Source organism: Oryx dammah, unplaced genomic scaffold (assembly GCF_014754425.2).
Source record: "Oryx dammah isolate SB20612 unplaced genomic scaffold, SCBI_Odam_1.1 HiC_scaffold_21, whole genome shotgun sequence".
Lineage (NCBI taxonomy): Eukaryota > Metazoa > Chordata > Mammalia > Artiodactyla > Bovidae > Oryx > Oryx dammah.
In genome coordinates this window covers 51,050,693-51,065,250 of record NW_024070205.1, presented here as the reverse complement: position 1 = coordinate 51,065,250, position 14,558 = coordinate 51,050,693, and the positions used below count along the sequence as shown (strand labels likewise).

The following is a 14,558-nucleotide window of genomic DNA, read 5'->3' as shown; positions in this document are numbered from 1 at the left end:
CAACCGCACTCCTTAAACTGAGTCTACCATAAAACACAACCAACAGCTTCCTGCAGCCCTTCGGGGGTCCAGAAGAGACGCACTGTGTACATGTTTTCCAAACTCTCCCAGGTTTCCTGAGAGCAGGTTCAGTGACACGCAAGGATAGCACTGTGAATGATCAGGGCTAGATCTGCCACAAGAAAAGTCAGTTATCTCCTGTTGCTACTAAGAGGATTCACTTTATTTTTACCCAGCCGCTGAAGCCCTATTTTCTTTTTTTTTTTGAGCTATCCAATGACATCCAGTGCAAGAAACCCAGAAAGCCAGACAGACCAAGCCCCAAGCTCTCACCTTTTCTATCTTCTCCATGCAGCTCTTGCACGTGCTTCTGTTGGACTTGGCGTACCCTGCCCCAAAGTCCATCAGGGTCTTCTCCGTCTTGCTGCCAACTCCATCTTGGCCTTTGCCTGAAACATCTAACACAGCCATGCTCGTTTCAACAGCCTCAGTGTAGTTCCAAAGAGCCCTGTCCTCCTCTACTTCTTGGGATTCCTCTACCAGGACACCTTGTGTTTTGGGCAACCACAGTTGGTCCATCTCATCTACATTTGTTTCTAACTACTGTGGTTGGGTAACAGTTTCTTCTCTTGCAATGAAATTAAAAATTTTCTCAGGCTCCTGGAAACAGCACAATGTTAGCTGGTGGTGGTCTTAACACTCCCACCCCCGACCCCTCCTCTACAGCCCCTTTCTTCACTTTGAAAGAACTTAGTAAGTGCTTACTACGATGTATGATAGTAGATCAACAGGAGAATGAACAAACAAACTGAGTTATAGTCAAAAGCCTGTTCTTTAGTAATTAAAAAAGAAGAATTGATAAGACAATCTGGATGAGTCTCACAGACATGCTGAGCAAAAGCAGTTTACAAGAGAAAAAGAGACTATTGCTTTTCCTCCCAAATGCTAAATCACACAAAATTAATCCAAAGGGACAGAAATCAGAACAGTGGTTACCTTGCTGAGAGGAAGCATGACTCGGCAAGGACCCTAGCGACCTTTCTGGGGCTTCTTATTGATGAGTGAATGTTAGACGTGTGCATGCACTTGCCAAAATTCACTGAACTGTACGCGTAAAGTCTGTGCATGTAACTGTGTATTATTTTAAAAATTCTGGATGAAAAATTTCAAAATACTAAAAACAGTTACTGTGAAAAAAGAGATATTACAACAAGAACACTGACTCAAAGATGAAGCTTCATGATGATGAAACACATGTCCAACAAAATGAAAAGTAATGAAAGTACTTAGAGATGGATGGTGTGGAAGTGGAGAAATGAGTACATCACACATTGCTGGTACAGGTAGAACTGATACAATCTTTCTAAAAGGCAGGTTGGCACACACACCTTGAAACAGTTCATCTCTTTTAGCAGTATTTCCTCCTCTTAGAATTAAAGAAATAATTGGATAGATGCCCAGGATACATGAGAAATCTGTTCTGTTTGTAACAGAGCTAAATGGTTTACAGCCTAGTTTCAAAAGCAGAGAGTCTGGGCTTGAATCTTGCCACGGGAGTTCACCACCATGCTAACCTTGGGGCACTCAACTAACTTCCAGGTGTCTCAGCTTAACTGGAAAAACTGATACAGCAATGCGGCAAGGATTCAATCAAATTACTGTAATACATGCCGAATACTCAAACGATGCACAAAATTTAGCAAGATCTGAATAAATGAATACAACGTTATCTTAAACAATAATGATGGAAATCTGTAACTTTTAACGTGAGAAGAGTAAACATTAAACTGTAAAATGCAATGTGTAGACCACAGGGAAATACAAATCAAGATTATGAGATATCACTTCAAAACATTAAGGATATTTTTAAAAATCCTGAAAAAACAAAAAATTCCAGAAAACAAAAGTGTTGATAAGGATGTGGAGCAATCAGAAATCTGTCTATTTTTGGTGGGGATGCGTAACCCCACAGCTGCTGCGGCAAACAGTACTGCAGTTTACACAAAAACTGAATGTAGAGTATTGATATGATAATTCCACTCATAACTGCACTTATGAGTATATACATAAGAGAACACAAAACAAGGTCGGCATCAGATAAATGCATACCAATATTCACCAATTACCAAAAGGTAGAAACAACCCAAATGCCAACAATGAATGAACAGATAAATGAAATGTGGAATAGCCATATCACAGAATTCTTATCCGGCCTTTAAAAGGAGGGAAGTCCTGACAGACGCCACATGAATGAACCCTGAAGACATTATGCAGAGTAAAATAAGTCAGACACAGATGGACAAATACAGCATAAGCCAAACACAAAAGGATAAGTACTGTGTGACTCCACTTGTATGAGGTACTTAGAAGTAATCAAATTCACAGAGACAGAAACAGAGGTTCTCAGAGAGTAAGGGGAGGAGAAAAGAGGAGTTAATCTTTAATGGGTATGAAGCAATAGTTTAGGAAGATGAAAAAGTTTTGAAGCAGGATGATGGTGATGGCTGCAGAGCATTGTGAATTGCACTTAACACCACTGAAATGTACACTTAAAGTGGTAAGCACTGTGTTATGTATATTTTATCACAAAGAAAAGGTGACCGAACATTAAAAAAGAAGTATTATACTTAAGGTAGAATCCTTTTTCTCCAGGAATAAAAACACACAAACATCAATATTTGAATAGAAAAACATTTTCTAATGAGACACCCTGCAATATTAATGATAGTTCTTTCCAAATTACAGGATCTGGGACAATTTAAAACTTCTCATTCTCAACAACAGCCTGAAGTCACAACCATAGGTTAAACTGGGTCAGTTCACAGGAAGGCAGAGAAATGAGAATAGAGTCTCGGGAGATAGCCTTCAAAGGATGATTAAAAAAAAAAAAAAAAAGACCATTTAAAATTTAAAGGCATCTCCACAAGTTAAGTTTGTGGATACTGACCAACTGACTGCAGCTTATATGGAGAGGCAGGAGATGCAGAATAGCCAACACAATAGTGAAGAGGAACAAAGTCAGGGAACTGACACTGCCTGACAACAAGACTCACTGTAAAGCTATCTCATCAAATCAGTGTGATACTGGCGAAACTGATAAATAAGCCAGAACACAGTCCAGAAGTATACCCACACAGATACGGTCACCTGATATTTGATAAAGGAGCAAAGTCAACACAGTGGAGAACAGACAGCTTTTTCAACAAGTGGTGCTGGGACAGTAAGACATATATGCGCAAAAAAATTTCATCTAGACAGATTACATCTGTGGCAAATATTAACTCAAAATGGATCACAGACTTAAACGTATTGATTAAACATAAAACTATAAAACTTCTAGAAAATAACATGGAAGAAAATCGACATGACCTTGGGTATGGTGCTAAGTTTCTTCAGTCGTGGCTGACTCTGTGTGGCCTTATGGACTGCCACGAGCCTGCCAGACTCCTCTGTCCATGGGATTCTCCAGGCAATACTGGAGTGGGTTGCCATTTCCTCCTCCAGGGGATCTTCCCAACCCAGGGACTGAACCTGTGTTTCTTAAGTCTCCTGCATTGGCAGGTGAGTTCTTTACCACTAGCACCACCTGGGTATGGTGGCAACTTTTTATTTACTTATCAATTATTATTATTCTTAAAATTTTTTGGCTGTGCCTTACAGCATGTAGGATCTTAGTTCCTGGACCAGGGATTGAACCTGGGCCCCCTGCATTGGAGACGCAGAGTCTCAACCACTGTACTGCCAGGGAAGCCCCTGGTGATAACTTTTTAGAGGTGGTACCAGACCCAGTACATAAAAGAAATAATTGGTAAGTCAGATTTTATTAAAATAAAAAATGTCTACTCTGTGAAAGACAGCATCAAGAGAATAAAAGATATAAGCCACAGGCTGAGAGAAAATACTTGCAAAAGACATATCTGAGAGAAGACTGCTGTCCAAACTATATGATGAACTCAATAAAACGAAGTGAAAAGGCGCTCAAAATCATATGGCACGTCTTGCTATTCAATCGCCAAGTTGTTTCTGATTCTCTGTGACCCCATGGGCTGCAGCATGCCAGGCCTCCCTGTCCCTCACCATCTCCCGGAGTTTTCCCAAGTTCATGTCCATTGAATCGGTGATGCTATCCAACCATTTTATCTGCTGTTGCGCTCGTCTCCTGCTGCCTTCAATTTTCCCCAGCATCAGGGATTTTTCCAATGAGTCTGCTCTTCGCATTAGGTAGCCAAAGTAATGGAGCTTCAGCTTCAGCATCAGTCCTTCCAATGAGTATTCAGTTGATTTCCTTTAGCATTGAATGGTTTGATCTTCCTGTTGTCCAAGGGGCTCTCAAGAGTATTCTCCAGCACCAGCTTGAAAGCATCAACTCTTCAGCACTGCTTTCTTTATGGCCCAACTTTCACATCCATACGTGGCTACTAGAAAAAGACTACAGCCTTGACTATACAAACTTTTATGTCCTTGCTTTTTAATACACTGTCTAGGTTTGTTGTAACTTTCCTGTCTTCAAGAAGCAACTGTCTTCTAATTTCATGGCTGCAATCACCGTCCACGGTGATTTTGGAGCCCAAGAAGAGGAAATCTGTCACTGCTTCCACCTTGTCCCCTTCTATTTGCCATGAAGTTGTGGGACCGGATGCCATGATCTTAGTTTTTTGAATGTTGAGTTTTAAGCCAGCTTTTTCACTCTGCTCTTTCACCCTCAAAAGGCTTTCTCTTCGCTTTCTGCCATTAAAGTGGTATCATTTACATATCTGAGGTTGTTGATATTTCTCCCAGCAATCTTGATTCCAGCTTATAACTCATAAACCCTGGCATTTTGCATGATGTGCTCTGCATATAAGTTAAACAAACAGGGTGACAATAACCAGCCTTATCATATTGCTTTCTCAATTTTGAACCAATCAGTTGTTCCATATAAGGTTCTAACTGTTGCTTCTTGACCTGCACAGAGGTTTCTCAGGAGACAAGTAAGATGGTCTGGTATTTCTATCTCTTTTAAGAGTCTTCCACAGTTATGAACCACGGGAGACGAGTACTCTATAGTACTGCCCTTCTTGGGAACTGGGGTGAAGCCTGACCTCTTTCAGTCCTGCGGTCACAGATGGGTTTTCCAAATTTGCTGACATACTGGGTGCAGCACTTTAATAGCATCATTGTTTAGGATTTTAAATAACTCTGCTGGAATTCCATCACCTCCACTGGCTTTACTGGCAGCAGTGCTTCCTAAGGGCCACTTGACTTTATACTCCAGAATGTCCGGCTCTGGGTGAGTGACCACATCATTGTGGCTATCCAGGTCATTAAGATCTTTTTTGTCCAGTTCTTCTGTGTATTCTTGCCATCTCTTCTCGATCTTTTGTGCTTCTATCAGGTCTTAACGTTTCTGTCCCTTATTGTGTCCATCTTTGGATGAAATGTTCCACTGCTATTTCCAATTTTCTTGAGGGGCTCTCTAGTCTTTCCCCTTCTGTTGCTTTCTTCTATTTCTTTGCATTGTTCACTGAAGAAGGCATTCTTATCTCTCCCTGCTATTCTCCTGAACTCTACATTCAGTTGGGTGACCTTTCCCCTTCTCCCTTGCTTTTTGCTTCTCTTCCTGCCTCAGCTATTTGTAAAGCCTCCTCAGACAACCACTGTGCCTTCTTGCATTTCTTTTTCTTTGGGATGGTTTTGTTCGCTGCCTCCTGTACAATAGTACAAACCTCTGTCCACAGTTCTTCAAGCACTGTTTACTAGATCTAATCCCTTGAATCTATTCATCATCTCCACTATATAATCATAGGTGATTTGATTTAGATCCTACTGGCCTAGTGGTTTTTCTTGCTTTCTTTAATTTAAGCCTGAGTTTTGCTTAAAATTCAGCTCCTTTGTAAGGAGCTGATGATCTGAGCCGCAGTCAGCGCCAGGTCTTGTTTTTGCTGATGTACACAGCTTCTCCATCTTTGGCCACAAAAAATGTAATCAATCTGATTTCAGTACTGACCATTTGGTGTTACCCATGTGTAAAGTGTCTCTTATGTTGTCACCAAAGGGTGTCTGCTATGACCAGTGCATTCTCTTAGCAGAATTGTGTTAGCTTTGCCCATATGGGCTTCTCTGGTGGCTCAAAGGTTAAAGCATCTGCCTGCAAAGTGGGAGACCTGGGTTCCATCCCTGGGTTGGAAAGATCCCCTGGAGAAGGAAATGGCAACCCACTCCAGTATTCTTGCCTGGAGAATCCCATGGATAGAGGAGCCTGGTGGGCTACAGTCCACCGGGTCGGTCGCAAACAGTCGGACACGACTGAGTGACTTAACCTTCACTAACCTTTGCCCATATGGTACTAAGGAATTGCAAATTAAAACAAGATACCACTATAAACCTATTAGTTTGCCAAAATCCAAAACACTGGTAACAAACATGGTCAGTAAGGACATGGAGTAACAGGAACTCTCGTTCACTGCTGGTAGGAATGTAATGGTCTGGCCACTTTGGAAGAAGCTTGCTGTCTAAAGATACTCTTAACCATACAATTCAGCAACCGTGTGCCTTGGTATTTAGTATTTATCCAAACGATTAAAACACTTATGTCCACACAAAATCCTGCGTGGGGACATTTATGGTAGTTTTATTCATAATGGAACTGGAAGCACCTGAGGTGTCCTTCAGTAGGTGAAGGGATAAACTGTGGTGCTTCTAGACAGTAGAATATTTAGTGCCCCAAAGAAATGTTATCAACCTGTGACAAGATATGCAGGAACCTTAAATGTATATTACTGAGCGAGATAAGCCAATTTGAAAAGGTTACATACTGTGTGATTCTAACGACATAATATTCTAGAAAAGATGAAACTATGGAGATAGGAAAAACATCAGTGGTTGCCAGGGGTTGGGAGACCGAGGGATGAACAGGTAGAATGCAGAGGAATTTTACAGAGCAATGGAAATACTCTGAATGACATTATAATGATAGATATATGTCATTAAACATTTGCCCAAACCCTTACAGGAAAGATGTACCCCACCACGACTGATGGCTAATATAAACTCTGGACTTTGGGTGAACTGATGTGTCAACGTAACTTCAGCTGCTGGGAGAAGTTGAAGGTGGAAGAGGTCACGCTTCTGTGAAAACTAAACTCTCCACTTTCCATACTTTTTGCTTAATTGTGCTGTGAACCTGAAACTACTCTAAAAGAGGGTCTAGTAAGATAACCACCACAGCAAATTTAAAGGCTACATTTCAAGCATCTAGAAGTAACATATCCTGTACCAACAAGACAACTCTGGGTCATTGAGATGCTGCTGGAGTTACGGGAGAGTGAGCTGAAGGACCTACTCTTTGCTCTCCCAGAGCGGGCCCCTACCCAGGAAGCTCCAGGGTTGGGGAGACCCCCGCGCCTCCCCGCTGCGCACACACCTGTTGCTCCTCCAGTCTCAGCCATCTTCTTGATCTTCTGCTGGTCATCCCAGCGGAGCTCGGAGAACCCCTCCACCTCAACATCAGGGTGCCAGATGGAGTGGCCAACCTTCCAGAAGCAGGAGAGGTGGTGCCAGTGTGGGATTTTCCCATCAAACATGGGCGACTAGAAGGGCGGAATCAGAGGCGGAAAAAGAGCTGTGAGCCTCAGGCGCGGGCCTCAGCACCAGACATCCCCAACCCCCTTGCTTATCTGTCAACAGAGGACGGCACCCACCCCTCAGCTGAGGAAGCTGCCTTGCCTGCCCTGGGACAGGCACCAGGCCATCCCGTGGGGCTGACCGGCACTTCAGCTTAGAGTTCAGCCCTGAGCGTGGTTACCAAACTTGCCACTGCGTTTCAGTCGCAAACTCAGCTCAGAGCTCGGCGAGGGCAGAGGAGATGCCAGTCCTGCCTCCCGGGGCCCCCCGGCCGACCACCGCCAGGGCCTGCATGGCCCCCAGGGCTCTGTGCACCTAGGACAATGGGGAATGAGTCCCCGATAAGCGCCGGGCTGAGCAGACGTGTCAGAGAAATGTCATGCTGGCAGCAGCCAGGCAGATGTGCACGGAATGAAGGACTTCCATGAGGGAGACTGAAAGGCACCGGCAGGGGGGCACCCCACCCCCAGGGGCTGGAGGGACCCTGCTGCCCACCACCCACCATGGGACACCCCACAGCTGTCTCTGAGGAACCAGCACCCTCATTTCACAGTTTCATGGGGGTGCGGTCAGACAGGCAGCAGGTGATTCAGCCCCGGTTCTTTCCACTACGCTGCTCTACGTCGCTCGGCAGGAAGAGGTACTTAAAAATACACAAACGGTTCTTCTCACTGAAGGCCCCAAACATCTGCTTTGATAGGACAGAAATCTAAATGTCAAGCAGATGGCATAAAACAGCGTTAAAAATAAACACCAAGCAGAACGTTTAGGATGGAGTCATGCGGACACAGAAAGTGCTCAGGAAAAGCAGGGACAAGCTCTCCCAACTGGCCCTCTCCTACTAGGTGAGCAGCCTCTCTCTGGGTTTTATAGACAGCATTGAATAAAATACAGGGTTAACGGCTGGGGCACAAGGACTCAGGGTTGTGCAGCTTGGGTTTACAGCAGCAATGGCTGTCCCCTGGGTCCCCCAGCTCTAACCAGAGCCAACAGCACTTCCTCATGTCCCATGACAGATGCCCCTTCCCATGGCTCCCCAGAATTAAGATCTGTTTGGGTTATTATTTGATCAAGGCCTGTGCCCTGCATCAGGTCAGGAGCTGCCTGAGAGGCGCCATGCAATGCCTGTCTTGCCAGCACAGTCACGGCAGGCCCTCAGAACATTTGTGGGGTGCCCCAGGTGTGGAGGGAAGAGGAAGAAAGGAAGGACCGAGGAACCCCTGCTGTGGGAAAGCTGCTCACTCCAAGACAGCCCTCCCCATCCACAACCAGTTAACAAACGGCATTTCAGAGAACAGACTCGCGTCCTGGCTCTCAAACGTTCACCAAGGCAGCCAACATATCCTTCAACACCCGGGCGTCTTGTTACAGCATCTGCAGTGGCCTCGACCTGGCTCTGCCTGCCCTGGAACCCCTCTTTAAGCCTTCTTTAAGTGCAGAGAGGGGGCCCCTGACTCATGGCTCTGCCTTGCCCCTCACTGGAACCTATGGCCACAATTGCTTCCTGGCTCTCTGAGGGCCCCCACACTTGCTCCTTTAACTTTGGCCTTAGTGCTGTGTCCCCAGCCACCGGCACAGTGCCAAACATGAAAAGCCTCCACCAGGGTATACTCATGGCACAAACTCCAGGACTGCCGAGGCAGCTGGTCTCCCTCCAGAGGAAAGAACCCTTGATCTATGCAAAGCTTTATACTTAAGAACTCAGGACTGAGGATGAGATGGCAAGAAAGTAACCAGACCAAGGTCACAAGACTACTGCCTCACCAGGCAGTCGCTGGCTCCAGTAAGGAGCAGAATCCTTGGCTGTACACTCAGCAAACACCATGCACCAGGGTCCTTACCGAGCCACTCTCAGGCTGCTTCCTGAGAAATGGGCTATAAAAGAGAGGCCACACCAGGGCCAGCCTACCCTAGAGAGTGCAGAACAACTGTTACCACGAAGAAAGGCAGCAGGCGTTTCCTGCAGGCCCTCCCAAGAATACCAAGGTCCTGTTCATTCCCCTCCAAGCTGCCCCAGGGCCTGCCAGCTAAAGTATCAGGTATTTGATACTCCAAGAACAATCCTCCCACACAAATGTAAAAGAAGGTATTTAAATCCAAAGCGGGGGTGGGGGAAGAAAGGCTTCTTTTTTCTGGCCTTCACCAGCTCAGCCTAAAGGACCTACAAAACATTTGTGTAAACTCCACCCTCAATTACCATTAGAGAAAAATCACACTTAATTTTAATAACAAAATTTTCTTCACTAACAAGTAAGCAGGAGAGCCCAGAATGTTACACTTTGTTTAGTTTAGAAAGTGATTACTCGGTGGAACTGCCTGGACTAGAGCCAACCAGCCTCTTTACTCCTCACCCATGTCCCAATAGAACAGGGTTCTCTCTGACTGTCCAGTGAAGCCTATGGATGTCCCTTTCTCAGACTAACATTTTAAAATGCACAATAAAATATGTAAGTTCACAAAGGAAGTCAATGGTATTAAAATAACTGTGAAAACATTTAAAAAGTTTACTGGGATACAGTAATCTACAAGTCGCTCAGTCCAACTCTTTGCGACCCCATGGAATGCGGCACGCCAGGCTTCCCTGGCCTTCACCACAAACTTTAAAGCATTAAATAACAAGATACAGTACCGCTTTAATAAGTACTATATTCTTATTGCTAACAACTACTGTAATCTTGTTGCCATGTTATGCCATGCTTAGTTGTTCAGTCATGTACGACTGTAGGCTGCCAGGCTCCTCTGTCCATGGGGATTCTCCAGGCAAGAATACCGGAATGGGTTGCCATGCCCTCCTCCAGGGGATCTTCCCAACCCACGGATCGAACCCAGGTTTCCTGCTGCAGGTGGATTCTTTACTGTCTGAGCCACCAGGGCAGCCCACGATCTTGTTGAGATGAGTATAAATGATTATTTTAAAAAATCCCCAACAACTGTAAATGATATGAAAATAACTACTACTGATGACAAAAACTGCAGTTACTGTTAATGTGCCTTTGCTTTGGGGCTTACATTCATAACTGTAGAAAGTAATGAATTGTAATCGAAGTCCAGGGAAGACAGGAATCTTTTCTCATTGAAACTCATGGATCTCTTGAATTCTATGTGCCATCCCACAGACTCCAGGTTAAGAGCCCCTGCATTAATGGGGAGTTCACGAGATCAGCCAGCCAACCAAACGTCAGGATGAAATGAAAAGACGGTCTGGGGGAGATAAGGCTCTTCAAACAGAAGGCCTCCTCTACTCCTCCATCCTCAACTTCCTGCCACTTCTGTGGTGAGCTCCAATTTGGCACCCACCATGCCATGGGCACAGCTCCATCAGGTGGCACCCACCCCAGGACAGCAATGTTTACCAGTCATCACCCCTTTAACCAAATTGGGAGCTCCCAGAAATGGAGTCTGTCCTTGTGCCCATGGTACTTAACGCCTAGAACCTAACTGGTGCTCAGTGAGTGTTTACTAAGCGCTAAGTGTTGGGCAGTGAGCTAGGTGGCCCTGAGAATGATACTAAGATGACAATGCCAACCCCTGTCATATTGTTGGAGCCTGTCAGGTTCCTCTGTCCATGTAATTTCCCAGGCAAGAATACTGGAGTGGGTTCCCATTTCCTTCTTCAGGGGATCTTCCTGACCCAGGGATCAAACCTGCATCTCTCAGGTCTCCTGCACTGGCAGACAGGTTCTTTACCACTAGTGCCACCTGAGAAGTGACATACTGTCAGTAATTCTAACTCCCAGATGGATCAGGACCTGTTTATTGGACTTTAACCTTTATTTTTCATTGCTCCTTATTATAATCATATATAATAACCTGCCTCCGGGCACCCTGCCCCTCTGTCTAAAGGGATTAACACATACATCCCCTCTCTAAGGGCTTCCCTGGTGGCTCAGATGGTAAAGAATCTGCCTGCAGTGCCGGGGACCTGGGTTCGATCCCTGGGTCGGGAAGACCCCCTGGAGAAGGAAATGGCAACCCACTCCAGTATTCTTGCCTGGAAAATCCCATGGACGGAGGAGCCCAGCAGGCTACAGTCCATGGGGTTGCAGAGTTGGACACGACCAAGCAACTTCAGTTTCTTTCTTTCCCCTCCCTAAGGTTGGTCATTTCAGGAGAGATTTGAAAGAAAATGATCTTTACTTTCTCAATTCCTTCCCCTTTGTGTCCTATAAAGGAAGCTGGCATCCAGACCCCAACAAGACAGCTGATTTTACGACAACAGTCTGCCATTTTCTCGGTCAGTTGACTTTCCAAATAATAAAGTTAGTATTCCTTGCTTCAATTAGCCTGTCCAGCAGTAAGCAGATTGAGCTGGGATTTGGTAACAATATTATGAAATGAGATAGCCTAAGTACACACTGGTACCCATTCCCCTACACCACCTAACTACTGCGAATGCAGCAATACCACCTAGTCATTCCTAAAATACCTACTGCCTCATGGGTGGAGGGAAAATCAAGCTATCTAGACCATGAGCACTAAGCTTGGACAAAAGCTTTACCTTAGGGTGGGGAGGACAGGAAGGGTGGGAACTAGAATTACACAAACAGACGGGAGCTTTTGGAAGCTGAAAGTGGCAGGAATCTCTGCCTGGGAGGGGTCTTCAGACGCACCACCTCACTCCAACACCCCTCCTGGCCTGCTCGGAAGCCTCAGGGACCACTGGAGGGAATCGTGACTCTATTAACAAGCCCAGATGAGAATCACTAGGAACCACTCTTACTCAAACCGGATGGCTACAAACGCGACGTTCTGTGAACTTGGAAAGTTTGGGGGAAAATGTTAAACCATAACGTAAGCCAAAAGTGAACGCACTGTACTGAAATGACATCGACTTACATAGTTTTGCATAATTAATTAAAAGAAAAAAAAAGAGTGAGCGGGTGTTGAAATGATAGCCAAAAACCAATTAAAAAAAAAATCCAAATCGTCACTTGCCAGTCGCCACCGTCAATGTAGGACAAATATCTTCCAAAACAAGGTAGGTCAAAACCAGACTAGCTTAAAAAAACCACGAGTCAGTTTCCTTCCCGAAGCGTATGGCAATAAAATAAACCCAGAACTAAGAATAGAAGCGGCTCCCTATTTTCACAAAGTAAAAGGCCCCACCGGCTCCAGCCCATATTTCCCGGGCTTTTCCTGCAAGATCAGCAAAACCTGACGGAAGAAGGGTCCACCCGGCGGGCTCGTCCCGCGATAGCAGCTGTGCCCGCAGGCCCCGCGCTGGCTGGGAGCGGTCGGCCAGGCCCACGGCTCCGGGCCGGCCCTCCCCCCACCCTCCTCGGACGCGCGAAGGCCCGGCCGCGCACAAAGCGCCCCCTCCGCCCGCACCTGCACCATGAAGGCCATCCGGATCGAGTCCTTGGGGATGCTCTCTTTGCATTTCTTGCAAGACGCGCGCCCGCTCTTGGCGTACTCGACCCGATAGAGCTTGTCTGAAGACTCCGCCATTCTTCTCCTGCCGCTTACAGCTCCGGGAGCCCGACGCTGCGATCTGGAGACCCGCTGCTGCTACTGCCGCCTCACCCACCGATCCGCTACCCGCAGGCGGCCAGGCGCCTTGAACCGCCGCCACCGCCTCCGAACACGCCGCGCAGGCCACCCGCCGCTCCGGATAGATTGCTGATGCCTGGCGGCTAGCACGCCCCGGCGCCCGGGCGCAGGGGCGGGGCCGTCGGCGCGCGCGCGCCCCCTACCGGCCGGGGGTGGGGGCGGTAGTTCCCCGGCGCCCGCGGCTGCGCGACCATTCTCCAGGATGCTGGAGGCAAGAGGCCGGAGGCAAGAGGCCGGGCAGACCCCTCGCCTGCAGCTCTGGGAAGGACGGGGTGCCAGTCCTTTCACCATTTGTCTCCTTTAACTGTTTGTCCCCAGGAAGGCTTAAGTGTCCTCACAGCTGATTCCACCCTTGTCCCTTCTTAATGCATGTGTCCCCTCTCCCCTGAGGGCGGCCAAATCTGGAAGGGGCTGGACTGGCTGGGGAAAGTCCTTTGGCAGCCGAAGGACCGGGGCAGGCCCTCACCTGGGCTTGACTACAGTCCGCGGACCACTGGGACCGAGTACTAACTGAAGTCTAGCATTGCCTTCATATGAATTTTAATGCATGGATATAAATTTCAGGAGTCTCATCAATAGTTATCACAGCACTTTCATGTCAGTTTACAGTTGTTGGGTACAAATTGCACTTACCAAGAGCATTGCCAATGACAACAACAAAGGCATTTGCCGTCTGCCTCTACAGAGATTGAACCCCATGCTGCTAAAGCTGTTGACCTTCAACAACCCTGAGGGAGTTCAGGGTGGAATGAGGCACTCTGTGCTCCAGGGAATCTGGTGGGACAGGTCTTTAGATAGTTGGATGTGTTTAGGAACAGATTTTATGATCTCCTCATATCTAGAGAAGCACTAAATCCCTTCATGGTGACATCAGATCCTCATGACTAACAAAAACCTTTTGTAAAATGAGTGTTTCATGGCAGTGAACTCCCCCTTCATCAGAATCTTATATATTGACTTTTTCCCCCCACTGCTGCTTTGGAGCAGTCTCTCAGAGATATCTGAGATCCTGCCTCCCAGGCTGCAGTCCTCATTTTTCCCCAAATAAAACTTAACTCACAACTCTCAAGTTGTACGTCTTTTTTTAGTCAACAGGGAGAACTCAGTATTAAGCTCATCACTACTTAAATTTCGGTCACTGAAAGACCTGCCACCCTACTAAGTCACTTCAGTCGTGTCCGACTCTGCGACCCTATAGACGGCAGCCCACCAGGCTCCCCTGTCCCTGGGATTCTCCAGGCAAGAGTACTGGAGTGGGGTGCCATCGCCCTGGGTCTTGTTATTTAATGTAGAACTGTATATACCTGGTTTCTTTTTCAATTCTATGCATTTTATTTTATTCATCTAAAACATGATTATAATGGAATATGCTCTATTTGAGAATATTCCATTCTATAGAGGAAAAG

The 14,558-nt window shown here is 46.3% G+C and overlaps 1 protein-coding gene across 1 annotated transcript in view; it reads right to left on the bottom strand.

Annotated features, from left to right (window-relative positions):
• PARP1 (poly(ADP-ribose) polymerase 1) overlaps nt 1–13,271 on the bottom strand; it is a 41,148-nt gene extending 27,877 nt beyond the window's left edge. The window contains exons 1-3 of the mRNA XM_040263656.1: nt 12,931–13,271; nt 7,403–7,568; nt 334–458 (exon numbers count right to left, since the gene is read on the bottom strand). Of these exons, the coding sequence (XP_040119590.1) occupies nt 334–458; nt 7,403–7,568; nt 12,931–13,050 (411 nt within the window). The 5' untranslated portion in view covers nt 13,051–13,271. The remainder of the gene's footprint in view (nt 1–333; nt 459–7,402; nt 7,569–12,930) is intronic.
• Between the last annotated feature and the right edge of the window lie 1,287 nt (nt 13,272–14,558).